Consider the following 21,320-nt stretch of genomic DNA (forward strand, 5'->3'; position numbering starts at 1 on the left):
GGAGGCAGAGCTTGCAGTGAGCTGAGATCGTGCCATTGCACTCCAGCCTGGGCAACAAGAGTGAAACTCCATCTCAAAAAAAAAAAAAATTATGCATGCCAGTAAAAAGAACAACCAGAGAACAAGAATTCAGGGGGAATTAAAACATAATTATCACTTTAGTCACTTTCTTTAAGTTGTGCATTTATTTGTCAAAGATGAGATTGTGGGGCACTTCATAAAGGAAAGGACACATTTGAAAACACAGAGATTTAAAAGAACACAGAGAATTTGAGGAATAGCAAGAAGTTTGGTATGATTTGAGAATATAGTAAATAGATTCCTTCTTCAAAGTTTTCCTAAACTTTTCCTGCTGCACTGCTTCTTCCTCTGAATTTCTATTCTAACATTTGCCACCATCTACCTGACTCTAGAATTTCTATGTTCACCTCCCACATCAGGTAAGAGGACTTGCAGAAAGAACGCTCAGTAAATATTAGTGTAAATATATACATATATACACACACACTTTTTTTTTTTTTTTTTTTGAGACGGAGTCTCACTCTGTTGCCCAGGCTGGAGTGCAGTGGCACAATCTTGGCTCACTGCAACTTCCACCTCCCAGGTTCAAGCGATTCTCCTGCCTCAGTCTCCTAAGTAGCTGGGATTACAGGCGTGCGCCACCACACCTGGCTAATTATTGTATTTTTAGTAGAGATGGGGTTTCACCATATTGGCCAGAGTGGTCTCAAACTCCTAGCCCCAAGTGATCGTCCCGCCTTGGCCTCCCAAAGTGCTGAGATTACATGCGTGAATCACCATGCTGGGTCTAAAAACAATCGTCTTTAAAAATCTCAAAAGAGAGCTGCGTGGCTAAACAGCAGAATAGACATGGTTGAAACCCAACTTAGAAAACTGTATAATGACCTTATATGTACAAAATGGCAAAAAAGGTTAACATTATGAGAAAGATGTTATAAGACCGGAAGAGAGATCCAAGAGGTCCTATAGCCATCTGTGGCAGACACTGTCTACTGACTGACATGATCCCCATTTCTACCTCTACTACAAAAAAAGAGAAAGCCATATACCTGACTCCCCCTTCTCACTTGCAGCAACATACTGAACAAATGGCTATGTGTACAGCTTGGCCGGTGAGATGCAGGTAGAAGTCCTGGGGACACCATTCCATCCCCAGTGAAAAAGCAAAGCCTCAGAGGAGAGTCTCTTTGCTCTTTATCCTTCCTTCCTCCTGTCTGCCTGGAAGATGGCCACACTGCCTACAGATGCAGCGGCAATCTCGCAAACCTAAAGACAAAATCCACAAAGGAACGCAGAACCCGAGGACAGAAAAACATGAGCTGCTCACCCCTGCATTTCTTGTTACCCCATTTACAGGTATCCCAAAAGGAGAAAAAAGAGATGATGGAAAGGAAGAAATAAAAAACATAAACTTCTGAGCTGAAGGAAGATTTAAACCTTCAGATAGAAAGAGCCTACAAGGGCCGGGCGCGGTGGCTCAAGCCTGTAATCCCAGCACTTTGGGAGGCCGAGACGGGCGGATCACGAGGTCAGGAGATTGAGACCATCCTGGCTAACACGGTGAAACCCCGTCTCTACTAAAAAATACAAAAAACTAGCTTGGGTGCGGTGGCGGGCGCCCGTAGTCCCAGCTACTCGGGAGGCTGAGGAGGAGAATAGCGTGAACCCGGGAGGCGGAGCTTGTAGTGAGCGGAGATCCGGCCACTGCACTCCAGCCTGGGTGACAGAGCGAGACTCCGTCTCAAAAAAAAAAAAAGAGCGAGCCTACAAGGTACCAAGCAGGAACTGAAATGTTTTTAAAGACACACACAAATACAATCTGATAAAATTGTGAGCTCCAAAATAAGGGGAAAATTCTACATGCTTCAATAAACAAAGCATTTTGCATGCAGAATTTAGTTATCTGCTAAGCTAACATTCAAATGAGGAAAAAATAAATATTTGAATACACAAACACTCAAAAATTATCCACACTCCACTATTTCTTGGTGCAAAATTTTTCAAAAAAGTTCCAGAAAAATAATTCAAGGAATGACTTATACAAATAAATGATTTGTTGAGTCCAAACACACAGTTAATGGTGCGGCTAAAAATTTTGGCTAACTTTTGTTGAGAGAGATTCCTAACATACAAGAAGCATACTATTTTTAAAGGTTAAGATTAAAATGCGTAATATTCCAGAACTAAAATTCCAGATGATTTCAATATATCCTGGAGGAAAGAAAATGAAACACAAGGGAAATAAAAGTACACCAAAGATCCAATCTTGTTAAAATATGAAATTTTAGAAACTAATTATGGAAATTGAAAAGAAAATATGAATTGTAATATATTTTTAAAACTTGAAGGTTAACAGTACCAGATCAGAAATAGGATATTAAGTTTCCAAACCACAAGGGAATAGGGAGATAAACAAAAACAAATATGATAAATAAAATATAAAGTTTGATGTCAGGAAAAGATTCAAAAAGTATGTGGTCATAATGATTATGAGTAAATTAAATATCCTCATATTGATAATAACAAAAGATAAAGGATGACGAAACAAAGATAAAGACACAAAAGCAAGAGCAAAAGCCCAGCTACACAGTACCTGTAGAAGATCAAAAACTAAAATGACAGACATGACTTTAAAACAGAAAGACGACATAAATACTAACAAAAATAATGTGCGAAAGGCAGTATTATTAACAAAAAGTCATTATGAAAGCATTCCTAGAATGTATAAAGAAAAGCTATCGCCATAGTTCGATATGCAGTGAGACCATGGGTAGCAGTACTGAACTTCACAATTAATAACAAAACCAGAATGAAACCCAGATCCCTTAATTCTTACTGGTATCTAAGCTTTTGTTAATAAAGCAGACACATTACAGTTATGTGTCGCTTAATGACAGGGATATATGTTCTAAGACAGGTATCACTAGGCAATTCTGTCATTGTGCAGAAATCACTGGGTGTCCTTCCCAAACCTAGACGGTAGAGTGTACTACACACCTGGGCCACATCGTAACGCCTATTGCTCCTGTGCTATAAACCTGTGCAGCATGTTTTGTAGTTACTGTGTTGTAGGTGATTGTAACACAATGGGAAGTATTTGTGAATCTAAACATATTAAAACATAGAAAATGTACAATAAAAATATGGTATAAAAATATTTTTAATGGCACCCCTGTATAGGGCACTTAACCATAACTGGAGCTTGCAGGACTGCAAGCTGCTCTGGTGAGTCAGTGCTTCAGTGGTGAGTGAATGTGAACGCCTAGGGCATTACTGGCTGCTACTGTAGACTTTATAAACACTGTACATTTAGGCAACACTAAATTTATTTTAAAATATCTTTATTTAATAATAAATGAATTTTAGTTTACTGTAACTTTTTTACTTTTAAAACTTTTAAATTTGTTTAACTTTTTCACTCTCATAATAACACTTAGCTTAAAATACAAACACAGTATACAGCTGTAGAGAAATATTTTCTTTCTTTATAAGTTTTTCCTATTTTAAAATTTTCTTTTTTTATTTTTAAGATTTTGTGAAAAACTAAGACACAAATGCACATACTAGCCTAGGCCTACACAAGGTCAGGATCATCAATATCTTGTCCCACTGGAAGGTCTTTAGGGCAGTAACACGCATGGAGCTGTCATCTCCTATGATAACAACGCCTGCTTCTGAAATTCCTCCTGAAGGACCTGCCTGAAGCTGTTTTACAATTCACTCTTTTATAATAAGTACAAGGAGCACACTCTAAAATATAGAGCTACAGTGTCACTAGGTGACAGGAATTTTTCAGCTCCATTATTATCTTATGGGACCACTGCCATATAAGAATGTTGACCAAAACATCATTATGTGGCACATGACTATACCATGAATCAGCGAAGCTAAAATATCTCAGAATTATGTGGGCATTTAGCAGTTTCCCTCACCCACCCATTTCCCCTACTGCATCAGCCCCAGGCATAGCAACACCTTCACCTGCTCCTAGACACAGCTCCCGCTGGGACCTCACCATCTCAGGAAGGACTATTTAGAAGATTATTATCTGTGATATTCTGTAGATATGTGTTTGGTTTTTGGTGGAAGGGAGGGATATTTTGTTTGCCCACGCAGAACTTTTTTAAATAGGAGCAGTTGTGAACATGTTACAAGTTTAATATTTCCCACAAAAAAAAATCTGAATTTCTAGCTTTCCTTGAAAAATTGGAGGATCCAGGCAGGCCTGGCCTGAGATTTCCATGCAGCAGCCACCAGCGGACAGACTGTTAGCTCCCGCTGGATGGGCACGCCCTCCCCTGTGGGCCACAGGCATCACTGCACACGCACTGCTTTTGGACCTACAGCAAAAAAAACTACGCTCTGAATCTCTGTGTCCCTAGATGTGGAAACGAAGACAAGGATTCTTGTTCAAGTGATTCACTGGGAGAGTGCCTTTGGGACCAGGGAAGTGAGGAAAACAGCTGAGGGCAAGGGCACAGGGCCAAGCGAGGATGTGGTCTCAGCTGAAGACCAGCTTCAGTCTGATCCCTGGGGAAGCTCTGGAGGACACAATGCCCCACAGAGCTAATCTCACCTTTAGATAAAGGGCCCGGGGTGAGGAGGGAGTAATATCCTGGGCTGTTTGGCTCAGGGATATTCTCCGGCGAAGGGGACAGCTGTGTACCCTTAGCACAGGGCTGGGGCACGGATGCACAGACAGGTGTCAGGGAAAGGGGATATGGGCAGGGTGCCAGCAGCATTCAATCCATCATGTCCTTATTAAATGCAGGGGAATACAAGATATACAAAAGAGCTAAGTGCTTCAAGGAACATAGGAGAGTGTATTTCTTCATGGAAGCAAAGAATATTTCTCAAGTTTAATATGTAAACAAGTGCAAACAGTGGCACAGCACTCTTTAGGTGACCTTCCCAGGCCCTATAAATACCTGCATTTGCCCCACCCCACCCCCATTACATGCTGTTCCCCTCTTTCAGTGTAGTCTGTCCCCACCCAGACTTATCACCATAAGCAGGCCCTCCTGTCAACCCCAGGACTCTCCAGGGAAGTGGCTGCTCAAAGTTAACTGGGCAGGAACAGGATGGAATTCTTTAGGATTACTGAAGACTACACTGAAACACCACAAAACCAGTTTAGGGACAGTAAGAAAAGGAGACAGAAAAACACATTCATATGTCATCAGTAATAAGTACATCACATCACAGGCAGAAGTTATTTTGATAACCAATGTGTAAACACTCTTAGAATGACATTAAATAATCCTCTGAAAGTCAATAAAGAATTGACCAAGAATAAATTTGAAAACTTCAATAAAAATAATTGTACAAAACAGGATTTAAAAAATTAACTTGTATGTTAAGTTCAGAGGTACATGTGCAGGTTTGTTACACAGGTAAATTTGTGTCATGGGGGTTGTGCAGATTATTTTTTTACCCAGGTATTAAGCCTAATACTCATTAGTTATTTGTCCTGATCCTCTCCCTCCTCCCAGCCTCTACTCTCCAACAGGCCCCAGTGTGTGTCACTCCCCTCTATGAGTCCATGTGTTCTCATCATTTAGTTCCCACTTAAAAGTGAGAACATGCGGTATTTTGTTATCTGTTCTGTGTTAGTAAAACAGGATTTTTTTTAAGTCAGAGAATAATGTCTCAGAATCTGAAAAATTATTGTAAATTTGTGCTACTGGGTCAATAATATGATTTTTTAAAATCAAAATTAGGAAGTGTAGAGTTCTCTATCAGAGTTTACGTACCTCAGAACTGGAGAGCCCGGAATCTTTCTCATCCAAGTCCTTCAAAAGCTCAACCAGCCTTTTCTTCTCTCTCTCAATCATAACCACTGGGTTTCTTGATTCCTTGGCCAACTACAGAATTTATTAATGGAAATATTATATAATCAAAGAAACTCATAGTTCAAGAAAATAAAAATGGAACCTGAGACTTCTACACTACAGATACAAAAAGAGAAAAGTTGCAAGATTAGGCATTTTATATTTGCTAGGTAATTTTATTTTACGCAAAAATTTTTGTATACGGCCATTCTCTAATATCCAAAGATATCCCTATAAGTAGGCCTTCCTGTTAACCATTCCAACAGACATTTTATTAAAAAATAATATGAGCAGTTTTCAAACTTCTCTATCATAGATAAAAAAATATAAATGCAAAAACATCCTTGCTGAGACATTTGGAAGAAATCTTCTTGCCACTTTCTTTGGGGTACTGGTCCACTAAATGAAAGTGCTTTTAAATTTCAAGACTATCATATGAGGAATTTAAATATTCAGTTACTATTAAAAAGGGGAAAGAGAAATCTACGGTAGACCTGCTGTGTCAGCAAGCACCTGGATAAGGGGGGAACTCTACTGCTCTAGGAAAATTGAGCAGTAAATCAACATACAACGGGCCAATGCAAAGAAAGAGACAGATCGAGATGGAGAAGGTTTCCTGAAGAAGATCATATGAACGTGGAGCACAAAAGTCGAGCGTCCCAGAGGCCAGTCCTGGCAGTGGCAGGCTGTCCCACAAATCCAGTCTGCCTGGAAATGATCTGCCAATTATGGGGAAAGCATCAGGCTTGAAATGTAAAAAATTACTTAACTCTCTCTTGTCAATACTCCACACTTGCCCATGCAGTTTTCTAGTGACGCTGTTCAAGGGCTGTGCAGAGCTTCTGTCCTCCTCACTATATTTCTTGTTGCAAATTAATTAATTCGCAAACCCAGCAACCCCTGTGCCCTTGTTTAGTGTAAGTCTGCCTTAAAGACAAACCAAGTCAGGTTGCAAGGCCTGTAAGACCAAAGATGGGTGCTTGAAGCGGAAGCTAATCAAGGCCAGTGACCAGCTGCCGGGAGGTTCAGCAAAGAGGCAGACAACCAGTTGGCTTCTCCAGCCCAGCTGCTGCCAGGAGCATTTTCCATTCAAAGTTGTAAATGTACTAGCTATAAAATCAGTCTTATTACTTAAAAAAAACGATTTTACCAATACGCAATTTAAAGTCTGAGAAACATTGTCCAAAGCTATTATCTAAATAAATGTTTTGCAAATTGCAGGAAACAGACTATTTCTGGATAGTGAAATAAATGATAGATGCACCTAGCAGTTTTATAAGGAGATAGGATAGGATAGGATGTAATGGGTTGAACATAGAAATAATGAAGTACTGGTTTATAAAAAGTTTTCTTTTATTATATCTACTAATTCAATCATTTATACATTTATGATGGTTGAAAAAATATTTCAAGACACTGAACTGAAAAAACCATTGCCATTTTTTCAGCTCATTTAGCCCCAAATTCTCGCTTCTGAATTTCTAAGTACATACCTCAATGTTTCTCTTAATAAAATCCTGGTTGTGTTTACCCCTGAGCTCAATCTTTTCTGTATTTGAGAAAGGTTTCTTTCCTGCTTTGATCAATGACTCATTTCTTTCCACATCACAGGTAAAATCTAATATTAAGAAAGTTCAAAAATTTTTCGTAATTAAAAGTGTCAATTATGCTAAAAGCCCACTTTAAGCATATATTAAAATATATAAGAAATAAAACACACACAGAAGAACTAACTTCTACATTCCAGATCCCTCATATATAATGGAGATCTATTCTTAAAAAGATAAATGTGCTACTGTAACTTCAAATGAAGTTCTCATAAAACTTGTGTAATTCATTATCACATATCAAACTTCTTCCTGTTGATTCCATGAGAATGATGGGAAATATCAATAGAACTTCAAGACAGACATGAGACGAAGAAATTGCTGATGTTAGGGAGACTTTAAAATACATATTTTATTGCAGTCTTGACACAAAACAAAAATTTCCCTAAAGACTAGGTCATCCCTGCTATTCTATTAATTTGCCATCACTCCTTCTGAACAGTGCATTTTGTTTAGCCTGTCTGAGCAAGGTCTGGGAATTAGTGTCCCATGTCCTGGCTCCCATCCATACAAACCCCTAGCGCCCATTTCAGTTGGCCAATTTTCCTCAACCATTCAGAAGAGGCTTGAGTCAATGTCTGAGATATTCAGACACTGAGTGCTCAAAATAAGAATAAGAAAAATACTTGTGGATTCATATTCCCCTTTATAAAATATCTCATTTTCTCTGTGTCACATTAAAATATTTTAAAACAAGATCATGTGAGCCCTTAATCAAAGCTCTGAAAATATGCACGAAGAAGGAACGTCTCCTTAAATAGCACATGCAGTTCGCCCTACAAAACAGGATGCATTTCCACATTAAAGTCCACAAAAGAAAAAAACACCAGTCACAAGCTCAATCCAGACAAAGTTTACAGAAAAGTTAATTTTGTTTTCTAAGGGAGGTTACCTGAACAAAAAGGATGAAGTGAGCTAGTCAATTGGTGTGTTTATAGCTAGTTATCAAAAAGTCAATACAGATGTAACCATTTAAAAATTTTTGATGAAAATAGCTGGAAAGAACGAGGGAAAGAGTAAGATCTCTTGATTAAAATTGTTTTCAAACAAAAGTAGCTTTGAGTAAAAAAAAATTTTACTCAAATTTAACTTACATAAGCTTATAGGCAAATAAACCTACGCTTTAAACCTGGGGTTTTATTTTTTAACAATCACATAATTATCTTTTAAATCAACTACCAATAGTTAAAGTATGAGTTCCTTTTTTGGTGATTGGCCTAATAGATACAAGATATAACACTTCTTTCCATAATTCAAGTTGTATACTGTCTTTTAAGTTGAAATATGAGGTTTGTTTATTCATTCAGCTGAAGTTTCATATACTCGTAAGCAATACTACATTTAAAAAATACAAATTGAACACAGCCATGTTTATATTTATCATAGAGCTTCTTTAAAATACATTTCTAATAAATAGCAGGGGAAACACATTGGGTTATCTGGCCAGAACTGTCTTCACTGTAAATGTCCTCTTCTCCTCTCCAGTCTGGCAGTGATATAGCTGCCATGTTCCCAGAATGACCCCAAACCTTGCTGGGTTGGACAAGTTGGTTGAGCCAGGCGTAGGCCCCTGACCCAGCTGGATCACTCAGGCTCTTCTCTAGGATTGCAGAATTGAGCCAACCTCTGAATGACTAACCACAGCATATGCTCTTGGGAACCAAAGAAAGCTGCCTCCCACCAAAATCCTTTTCACAGGTTTGTTTCTGCTGAAGCCAGGTTCTTATTACTTGCAGCCAGCTTTTTAAAAAACTCTTTATTATTATACAAAATGTCAAGCATCCAAAGTAGAATGGTATAACAGATTCTCAGCAATTAGCTGCAACAATGACCAGTCTTGTGTCATCTTGAACCCTACTTGCTTCCACTTACCTTTGGATTAAATTACATGGACTTATTTCATTTATGAATATTTCTGTATACAGCTAGTATTCCCTTGTGAAAATATGTATGATCACACAAATTAAAACATACCTTTACTGAGTTTCTGCATCTGCTTTTCATATTCTTCTGGAGGGATCTGAGTATGAAACACGGAGGAAAAGTTGTCTTCATTCTCATGAGAAGGACCTGTTGATTTTAAAAATCATCTGTTCAATGCTCACAAAATAAATTAAGAAGTTGTCTACAAAGTTGTTTTTAAAAGATAACATTTAATATTCTCTCCAGTATTCCTCAATCCCCTCCAGACATACAAATTTCTTAAGACAATGTCAATGTCACCTCCAAGTAGAAATGACAATCATCTTTGTATAGAGGAGCCAATGAAACAAACTATAGGAGCTAAGATAGTTAAACAGCATTTCCCTGGAACTTAAGCACAAAAAAAACGTGTAACAGTGTGCTAAAATATCACATTAACTCTCCAGAGACAATGCACCCAAATCTTGATGCTCATAATACAGAGAATATGCACACTGAGTAAATATAATTGTGATTTTCTTTAGGTCCTCAGGGTGGAGACTTCAAATATGTGATCAGTCATTAAGATGAAAGCATGTGAAAGATAACTTGGGAGACTCTTAGCAATTAACTTTCTTCTTTTCTAATGTATTTTCTTGGCACCTCCATAAAGAAAATAGGACATTGTGTTTTTCAACTTCTTTGTTTCAATGTAGTTTATTTTTAAGATCTCCTACTAGCTAATTTGGACACTGTATATTTGCAAGATGCTGCTAACATAAACATTTTATTACAAGTGTGTCTCTATACCCTGACGTGAGAGAATCTGCTACGTTGTGGCACAGAAATGGTTCTGCCTCAGAAAACATGGGAAGTCTTGAGGATATTACAGGATCCACCACCTCTCCCAAAAAGCAAACCAAGTTCAGACACCCCCTATGAGCTGATACAGACAAAGAAAGCAGGCAGAAGATACATTTACCCTCAACACACAACCACCAAATTCAAAACGCAAAACTTCTGCTATAAACACTAATTCATCAACACCAATTCCCTAATTTGGAGTTCATAATAATGAATTAGGAACTGGGGTTGACATTATACTGTTAGTCTTTGTACAATCTTTGATGAGTTAATCAAGCAAATTTGTGGTGTAAGCCTGGGGAGAGAGGGGTAAACTACTTAGAAAACAAAAAGGTTTAAAATTGTTTTTGAACTTTCATTTTTTTGGTGCAACCACTATTAAGAGATCTTCAATATTCATTAAAATCAGTTTAAGTTACATTTACATCATAGTCCTGAAGTGGTAATACATTTATTTTCTATCCCATAATTCCTTTAGGATAACCATTTCACTCAATTTTATACTAAAACACCTGTAAAGACATAAAAGTATGAAAATTTACAATACTGCAAACCCTCACAGGTGATCAGCGACTATCTGAGGCCAGTGTCACGCAGGTGGTAAGAAGAAGGTGAAATTACTCTTGTGACCCTGTGGCTCTTTGCCCATCATCCCAGTGGTATTCACTGCCTCAGAGAGAGGTGGGTACTACCTACAACAAGGGTGCCATCGATCAGCTTTGAGTTTAAAAGACAAGAGTTTAAAAGTTGGGCATTCAGTTGCAAGAGGCTAACCCTTGAGGGAAAAAAAGATTTCTGAATTCCAAAAGTCTCCCTTTAGAAAGTTCTTCCTTCTTTTTCAGAAATAACGTAGAAGAAATTATGGAATTAACCATTTAGTAGCCATCATAATAATTGACTCAGGTAAGTATCGTCAATGAACGATAAAACTAGTGGGTGACAGTTTGAGGAATAATAGGATAATAGCCTCAAAGCATCTCTCTCCCCACAAGATAATGTATTAATTACCAAAGGAAAAACAGTAACTTTACCATGGAGAAACCTGGCAGACACCATTTTCATCTAAAGTTAACATTGTGAGTGTCGGGACCATCACCATCACGCATTTCCTGATCTGATCCATTGAGAAGGGCACTATCACTTCTGTGGGATTCCTGCCAAAAACACATAACCTGAACCTAACCGAGCAGAAACCAACCAACCCAAACTAGAGGACATGGTACAAAATAATAGGCCTACTATCTTCAAAAATGCCTATGTCCTAAAACACAGAGACTAAAAGGTATGACGGGAATTATAATGCATAGCCTGAGATTTTTCTTCTGCTAGAAAGGATATTCATGGGACAATTGGCAAAATCTCAATAAAGCCTATTGATAATTGCATAACAATCATTTCCTGATTTATATGTATAATCGTGCATGTATGTGTGTATATGTGTGTCCTTGTGTGGAGAGGGAGAGAGAAAAGAGAATGTGGTAAAATTTCATCATTTGGAGACTCTGGATAAAGAGTGTTTGAGAATCCTTTGTACTTTTCTTCTGACTTCAAATTTGAAGTTACATCAAAATTAAAAGTTAATAAGAAAATTTTTAGAATTCCTCTCTTCACCACAAACATTCATGTGAGAAGGAAAAAAAAAAAAAAATCTCCCTTTAGAGATCATGAGCCAAAAGTTTGATGATTGAGCACAGTTTTTCATGTGAGTCCTGAAAGAGGACGACTGCAGGATGCGATTTAAATTGCTTACTGCCACCCATGGAAGAAATTAAAACCCACCCCAAATAAGGATCTGGAGGACCGAGAAGACTGCAGAGGGGATGAGTTTAGAGCAGACACAAGTGATACAGGTATTAAGCTGCTCCCCGGCACAGCCCCTGGAGGTGAAATCCTGGAGGTGCATAGAGAACCTGAAGAGGACGGAGAAGCCCAGAGCAGAGTGAGCTCTGCCTCACTGTACACCTGGAACTGAAGGGAGACCCCGCACACAGGAACACAGTGCTCTCCATCCACCCACGACAGCTGCAGAGAAGCAAAGGCAGTGTGGCATGCTTACAGGGAGACAGGGGCTGAAGTCATCTGTCTCTCTCTCCCCCATCCCCCAGTCACAGACACACACACACACACACACACACACACACACACACAGTTCCCCATGGTTGGCTGGCCTGTGGCTTGAAGGAGACCAGAAGCTCTCACACGCCCCTGTGAAGACGACTGGGGTCGCGATGAGGGGGTGGCACACAGCCTCCCACCAGAGAGGATGTGGCAGGGACCACATAGAACATCAGCATCTGCTGGCAGATGGCAAAGGCTAAATGGGACCAGCTACAAGTCAGCGGACGCCCCAGCTGGCTTCCCATATCCACAGACCAAGCGGGACAGGATGCCTCTGAGAGAACAGCAAGGACCAGATGCACGCGCCACCCCCCGCCACCCCCAGGCCATGATGCTACACAAGCGTCCTCCCGAACCCAGACACCACCCTGAGAAAAGGCAGGGAGAAACAGAAAGGGAAAAAGGGCCTCATTTCTGAATACTGAACTGTACAATTTTTAGATGTCCTACCCAAGTATAGTAAATCCTCTCTTAACATCATCTGTAGATTCTTGGAAACTGTGACTTTAAGCAAAACGACATATAACAAAACCAATTTTACCACAGTCTTATAAATATAAATAAGAATTAAGTTTCTATGGCACATTTCTGGTCACAAAAACATTATTAAACTTCTAAATAAAGACCAAAACACTTCTAATATTAAACACTGACATAAATGTGGGCTATAAGTATATTTAAGAAAAATTAATAAAAATAAATAAGGTAATTATTTACCAGCTTATTCCAATTCAGAGTCTCGGGCGGCCAGAGTCTCTCTTGGCAGCTCAGAGTTCCAGGCAGGAACGCACCCTGGACAGGATGCCATGGCAAGGTGCACTCAGACGCACCCACACTCACTCACAGTGGAACCACGTAGATAACCTAACATGCGTATCTGTGAGATGGAGAGGAAACCGGAGTGTCTGCAGAAAACCCAGGCAGACGGGGGGAAGACAAACAAACTCCATACAGACAGTGGCCCTAGCTGGGAATCCTTTTTTTTGTTTCTCATCGATGTTATGATAAAATGACATTGAGCCCAGCGTGGTGGCTCACACCTGTAATCCTGGCACTTTGGGAGGCCGAGAGGAATCTCTTGAGCCCAGGAGTTTAAGACCAGCCTGGGCAAGATGGCAAGACCCCATCTCTACAGAAAATTTAAACATTAGCTGGGCATGGTGGCATGCACCTGTAGTCTGTTACTCAGGAGGCTGAGGTGGGAGGATCCCTTGAGCCCAGGAATTCAAGGTGGCAGTGAGCAGTGATCATGCCACTGCACTCCAGCCTGGGCAACAAAATGAGATCCTGTCTCTAAAAATAAAAATTAAAAAAATTAAAAATAAAAAAACACGATGTTGAATGAAATGATGTCATTCGAGGACCTACTGTTATCAGCGGCCATGCAAGCTTTGCGTACTGAAACAGCGCAGGGGCAGACTTAGATCTAGATGGAAGGCAGCCCCTTGACTCAGAGATAAAAGGAAAAAATCACCCAGAAACCAGAGTCCCCATCTCCTTGAGCAACAACACTGTTTCTTGAGGCAGTTCAAATGCGTTACTCAACTGCCGTCAGACTTCTTTCTGCATCTCTTCAGAGGCTGCAACTCTTAGAAAACAACTGCACAGAAAGGAGGCAGATACGAGCAATAAAGATGTCCTCCTGCAAGCAAATCCTCACAGTGGAGACAGAGGTGTGATGCTAAGAGCCCTGAAAGGCTTGTCCCCAGAACTACATCAGTTATAGGTATCAAATCCGAACCAGCACAGCAGAGCCTCAGTAGTGAATGTCCGCTAGACACTCAAAACTGAAATGGCAGCTGGGCACAGCAACCTAAGCTGCAACCAGAGATTTAAAATCACAATTTTACCAGCATCCAGATGGACCACGAGCAGACTCAAGGCAGACGTGCCTTTTTGCTCTGTTGGCAAATGGCAGGTGTGGATGGATTTTACCTCACTGGAGGATGAGAAGACACAGAAGGAAAAACATGAAAAACAAATGAAACAGCAGCCTGGTCATCAATGGGACAGCAGACATGTATTTTGAAAATACTTATACAAATCATACAATTTCTAAAAACATTTTGGCATCCTCAATACATCAAAATACATGACATTTGTGAAATTAGAGGAGTAAGTCACAGGAAAGAACTGATGAATGTAAAAAGACAAGAGGATGGGATTATAAAAATAAAGGGGGAAGGAGGGGGGAACTGAGTGAAATGAGGGCTTGTAAGAAAACCAATGTGAGAGTGTATCTTTTAATAGGCTAGTTTAAAAGAGTACACTCATTGCCTCACCTAACATGTACATCACTAGACATAACAGTGATTTTCCTGTTAGACCCTAATGGTTTTCCTGTTTGGACTTCTCTCCTTCCGCCCTTCCAATCTTCCATTCTTGCTTTCTTCCTTCCTCTTTCCTCCCTCCCTCCCTTTCTTCCTTTCTTTTAATGCTCATTTTCTTGTCTTTTATTTTTCCTTTCTCCTTTATAAACCATAATCCTAACTATACTACAATTTGGAAAGTTTGCACTTTAATTTGAAGTCTAAGTTATATAAACATATTTTTTCTATATTAAGAAAGTCAAGAACAAAAAAATGGTTTTCTGCCCCTCCTCTAAAGTAACACAGGGAATTCAGAATTGTTTTACTTACCCTCACCTTTTTCTCCCACTTTTCAGCCTCTGTTAATATAATCTGGACTTTTAGGCCTACCTATTGTTATTCTTATCTTCTAGTGTAGAGTAATTCTTGGATTTATAAACATACATTTCTTTCTGTTCACCTCTGTATTTGGCTGGTTATAATGCTCACAGATAATTCCTTTATATAGCAACTTCTCTAATCCTGGATTGTACATTGTGACTCATTTGCTGGTTGCCTAGAGTGTGTTTTCAAGTATATTTATTCCAAAGACAATATTAGCAGTGAATTATCCACTCTACCATATCTAAGAATGTCTTTCTGCTGTCTTCACGCCACAGTAACAGAGGCAATATGTAATCCCTAGTTACTATATTTTTCCTTTATTGCAAGAAAGAAATCTGAATTCAGCTTCCATTTTTATAGGTAAAATAAGATTATTCTAATTTGTGCCTGGATGCTTGTAAGATTTCTTCGGGCCTTCCCACGGTTCAGAATTCTTACGTGTGTATATATGGGTATTGGCCTTTTATCATTAATAGTGCATATATAATATTTTTTAAATCACAAGTTTCCTTTGATCATTGTTTCTGTAACAGTTATACTGGTTTACTTTCTCAGAAATTTCTATAATTTTTAGCTGGAATTCCTATTCCCTATCTCCACACTTATCATTTGCTTCATCATTTCTTCAACTATTTATCCCTTCGTGTTGTGGAGCATCATTCACTGCCTTGATTCTCCTGCAGTCTTAATTGTGCTCGTTACTCTGATAGGTACAGTTTTCCTATCTTTCCATGTAATCCTTTCTCATCTTAGCTTCTTTTTTAAATCATCCTCTTGTCATTTCATGTTAGTATACTCTTTCTTCAAGGTCGTCTTTTTTGGTTTCACAAATAATATGCATTTTCTACTGTATTGAAGGAGTACAATCAGTTTTCCGAAACTAATAAAAGCATAATTATATTGAAAGACCTTAACAGAACTCTCTAAGATGAATGCAAATCAAGTAGACAAGTAATATGGACATTTTGCATATTTCAAAATTTGTTCTACACAGAGAGAAATAGTCCTTCTTTTCAAGTGCCCATGGAACACTTATAAAAGTTAATCATATATTAGGTGAATTTTCACTGGCGGTATTAATCATATTACAGGCAAAACAATTCTTTGTGTGGAGTTCCCTTATGCAAGTCCTGACCTTTAGCAAACTTGGCCCCCGGCATAGTGGCATAAATTCCAGTAATTCCCTCATTCTCCCCTGCAGCACATCCTTACAACAGCCAAAAATGCACACATCCAAATGTCTCCTACAATGAGAACCTCTCTACTAGACTATAAAGATTTCAACAAATTCAAAATATCCAAAAACAGTTCTAAGAGGGAAGTTTATAGCAATAAATGCCTACATTATAAAAGAAGAAAGATCTCAAATAAGTAGCCTGACATTACGCTTCAAGGAACTGGAAAAATAACAAACTAAACCCAAAGTTAGCAGAAGGAAGAAAATAATAAAGATCAGAACAGAAATAAATCAAATAGAGGATAGAAAAGCCACCAGGAAGGGGAAATCAATAAAGCTAAGAGTTGTTTTTTTGAAAAATCAAACAAAATCAACAAAAGTTAGACTGAGAAAAAACAGAAGACTCAAATATCTAAAATCAGAAATGAAAACAAAAAAATTACAACAGACACCTAAGAAATAAAAAGTATCAAAAGGGACTATTATGAATAATTATGTGTCAACAAATTTCATAACCTAGAGAAAATGGATAAATTCCTAGAAAAATATAAACTACCAATATTGAATCAGGAAGAAACAGAAAGCCTGAACAGATCTACAATAAACACAGAGATTGAAGTAGTAATTAAAAACCTCCCCGCAAAGCAAACCCCAGGACCAGATGGTTTCATGGCTGAATTCCACCAAACTCTCAAAGAAGAATTAATACCAATACTTCTTAAACTCTTCCAAAAAAAAAAAAAAAAAAAAAAACAGCTAGAGGGGATACTTTCTAACACATTTTATGAGGCCAGTATCACCTTGATACCTGAGCCACACGAAGACTCTACACAAAAAAGAAAATTACAGGCCAGGAATCTCTGATGAACATTGATGTAAACATCCTCAATAAAATATTACCAAACCAAATTCACAATATATCAAAAAGACTACACACCATGATCAAGTGGGATTTATTCCTGGCAGGTAAGGGTGGTTTAACGTATGTAAATCAATCAATGTGATACATAAATAACATTAACAGACTGAAAGACAAAAACCACATGATCATTTCAATTGATGCAGAAAAAGCATTTGACAAAGTTCAGCATCCTTTCTTGATAAAAACTCTCAAGAGTTTAGGTATAGAAGAAAATTTCCTCAACATAATAAAGGCCATTTATAAAAAGTTCACAGTTAACATCATAATCAATGGGGAAAAACGGAAAGCTTTTCCTCTAAGATCTAGTACAAGGTAGGGATGCCCACTCTCACCACTTCTATTCAGCATAGTACTGGAAGCACCAGCAAGAGCAATCTGACAAGAAAAAGAAATAATAAGCATCCAAATCAGAAAGGAAGAAGCAAAATTATCTGTACTTGCAGATGACATGATTTTGTATGTAGAAAACCTCAAAGATTCCACCAAAAAAAAACCTATTAGAAGTAATAAATAAATTCAGAAAAGTTGTAAAGTACAAAATCAACATATAAAAATCCGTGGCATTTCTATACACAAACAAGCTAGCCTAAAAAAGTCAAGAAAACAATCTCATTTATGATAGCATCAAAAAAATCAAATGAAGTACTTAGGAATAAATTAAACCAAGGAGGTAAAAGACCTGGACACTAAAAACCATAAAACATTGGTGAAAGAGATTCAAGAGGACACAAATAAATGGAAGGATATTCCATGCTCATGGATCAAAAAATTTAGTATTGTGATAAAGTCCACACTACCCAAAGCAACCGCCATCAAAATCTCAACAATATTTTTCACAGAAATAGAAATCCTAAACTTCATATGGAACCACAAAAGACCCCAAATGGCCAAAGCAATTCTGAAAAAGAAAAACTAAAGTTGAAGGCATCACACAGAAAGGTAATCAAATTAGTATTAGCAATGTAATCAAAACAGTATAATACTGGCATAAAAACAGACACACAGACCAGCAGAACAGAATACAAATCCCAGAAATAAATCCAAACATATATAGTCAATTAAGTTTTAACAAGGGCCCAAGAAGACGCAAGGGGGAAAAGGTAGTCTCTTCAATAAACGGGTGCTGGGAAAACTGGAATTCCACATCCAAAAGAATGAAATTGGACTCTTATCTTACACCATACACAAAAATCAGCTCGAAATGAATAAAAGACCTAAGCATAAAATCTGAAACTATAAAACTCCTAGAAGAAATCATAGAAGGAAAGTGCCTTAACATCGCCCTGGGCAATGATTCTTGGGTATCACACCAAAAGTTCAGAATAAAAGAGCAAAAATAAATAAATGGGACTACATCAAACTAAGAAAGTTCTGCATAGCAAAGGAAACAATCAATAAAAGAAAAAAACCTACAGATTGGGAAAAACATTTGCAAATCACATATCTGATAAGGTGTTAATATTCAAAATTTATAAAGAACTCATACAACTCAATAGCAAGAAAATATAGCCTGATTAAAAATGGGCAAGATGAATAGATACTTTTTCAAAGAAAATATAAAAATGACCAACAATATGAAAAGGTGCTCAACATCACTAATCATCAGGGAAATGTAAATCAACACTACTGTGAGATAACACCTTGTTAGGAAAGCTATTATCAAAAAGACAGGAGATAACAAATTATTGGTGAGGATGTGGAGAAGAGGGAACCCTTGTATACTGTTTGAGGGAATATAGATTGGTGGAGCCATTATGAAAAACAGTATGAAGATTTCTAAAGAAATTAAAAATAGAAAGAATTACCATACGACCCAGCAATTCCTCTTCTGGGTATATACCCAAAGAAAATGAAATCACCACCTCATAAAGACATCTGCACACCCATGTTTATTGCACCATCATTCACAATAGCCAAGATATGGAAACAAACCAGGTGGCCATTGGCAGATGAATGGATAAAGCAACTGTAACACACACACACACACACACACACACACACACACAAAGGAATATTATTCAGCCTTAAAAAAGGAGGACCTGCCATTTGCCACAACATGGGTAGACCTGGAGGACATAATACTACGTGAAATAAGGCAGACACAGAAAAAAAAATACTGCATGATCTCACTTATATGTGGAATTCAAAACAAAAGGAAAAAGTCAAATATACAGAGAAAGGAAATAAAACAATGATTACCTGGGGAGGGAACACTGGGAGGAAATGGGAAAATGTAGGTCAAAGGATAAAAAGTAGCAGATATGTAGGACTAACAAGTCTAAAGATCTAATGTACAGCTCAAGGACTATAATTGATAATAGTGTATTACATTCAGGAATTTTGCTAAATGAGTAGATTACAGCTGCTCTTCCCATGATGGGGGGTTGAGGAGAGGAAATGGGTAACTATGTGAGGTGACTGATACGTTAATTTGTTTCACTATAGTAAGCATTTTACTACATATATTTATAGATATACATATATGTATCTCATATCATGTTGTATACCTTAAATATACACAGTAAAATTTATTTTTAAAAATATCAAAACCATGACAATATTATGAGACTCTATATTCATTTTTAAAATATAGGACTTATACAAAATTCTGGAGAAGAAAAGAAAGTCATCATCATTTTCTAAGTAACTATTATATCAATGAGGAAATAAAAACATGGTAACGTCTTGTGGAAAATAATGAAAATGATGATACCACATACAGGAGTATGCTATAGAGATAAAGCTATGTTCAGAAACAAATTCATAGCAATGATGCTTTCATCATTTTTTAAATTTTTATTTGTATTTTAGATTTGGGGGGTACACTACAGGCTTGTTACAAGGGTATAATGCATGACGCTGAGGTTTGGATTTTTATTGATCCCATCACCCAGATAGTAAACATAGTACTCAATAGAAAGTTTTTCAACCCTTGCCCCATCTCTCCTTCCCTCCTTATGGAGTCCCTGGCATCTATTTTTCCCATGTTTACGTCCATGGGTACCCAGGGTTTAGCTCCCACTTGTAAGTGAGAACATGCAATGTCTAGTTTTGTTTCTGTGTTAATTCACTTAGGATAATGGCCTCCAGCTGCATCCATGTTGCCACAAAGGACACGATTTTGTTCTTTTTTATGGCTGCATAGTATTCCATGGTATATATAAACCACATTTTCTTTATCAAATCCACCATTGATGGGCATCTAGGTTGGTTCCACATCTTTACTATTATGAATAGTGCTGTGATGAACATATGTGTGCAGGTGTCTTTTTGGTAGAACAATTTATTTCCCTTTGGGTATACACCCAGGAATGGGATTGCTGGGTTGAATGGTAGTTATATTTTTAGTTATTTGAGAAATCTCAAAACTGCTTTCCACCAGGCTGAACTAATTTACATTTCCACCAGCAGTGTACAAACATTTCCTTTAATCCGCAGCCTCACCAATGCCTGTTATTTTTTCACTTTTTAATACTAGTCATTCTGACTTGTGTGAGATGGTATCTCATTGTGGTTTTTCTTTGCAATTCTCTGATGATTAGTGGTGTTAAGCCTTTTTTCATACACTTGTATTCTTTTGAGAAGTGTCTCTTCATGTCGTTTGCCCACTTTTTAATGGGGTTATTTGGTTTTTGTTTGTTCAATTCCTTATAGATTTTGCATAACAGTCCTTGGTTGGAGGCACAGTTTGCAAATACCTTCTCCCATTTTATAGGTTGTCTGTTTATTGTATTGATATTTTCTTTTGCCGCACAGAAATTAGTTTAATTAGGTTCCAATTGTCAATTTTTGTTTTTGTTGCAATTGCTTTTGAGAATGCAGTCATAAAATCTTTGCCTAGGCCAATATCCAGAAGAGTATTTCCTAGGTTTTCTTCTAGAATTTTTACAGTTTGGGGTCTTACATTTAAATCTTTAATCTATCTTCAGTTGATTTCTGTACATGGTAAGAGGTAGAGGTCCAGTTTTATCCCTCTTCCTATGGCTAGCCAGTTTTCCCAGCACCACTCCTTAAGCAGGGCTGCAAATAGCAATTTCTTTCCAAAGAGTACAGTGTGGAAAAGAAGGGGGAAATACGGTAACTTTACAGTGGAAAAATCTTACAAATATTTCCTCAGCCAGGTGATCAGAGTTAACATGAATAGCAGTGTTAATAATATGATATAATGAAAATGACCCTGTAACT

The 21,320-nt window shown here is 37.8% G+C and overlaps 1 protein-coding gene across 2 annotated transcripts in view; it reads right to left on the reverse strand.

Annotated features, from left to right (window-relative positions):
• The window catches only part of FSIP1 (fibrous sheath interacting protein 1), a 190,190-nt gene that overhangs the window by 136,459 nt on the left and 32,411 nt on the right, over positions 1-21,320 (reverse strand). For both annotated transcript variants that reach the window (XM_025390805.1, XM_025390806.1), the window contains exons 6-8: positions 9,434-9,529; positions 7,346-7,470; positions 5,775-5,885 (exon numbers count right to left, since the gene is read on the reverse strand). In XM_025390805.1, the coding sequence (XP_025246590.1) occupies positions 5,775-5,885; positions 7,346-7,470; positions 9,434-9,529 (332 nt within the window). The remainder of the gene's footprint in view (positions 1-5,774; positions 5,886-7,345; positions 7,471-9,433; positions 9,530-21,320) is intronic.

The sequence above is a fragment of the Theropithecus gelada genome, chromosome 7a (assembly GCF_003255815.1).
Source record: "Theropithecus gelada isolate Dixy chromosome 7a, Tgel_1.0, whole genome shotgun sequence".
NCBI classification, from domain to species: domain Eukaryota; kingdom Metazoa; phylum Chordata; class Mammalia; order Primates; family Cercopithecidae; genus Theropithecus; species Theropithecus gelada.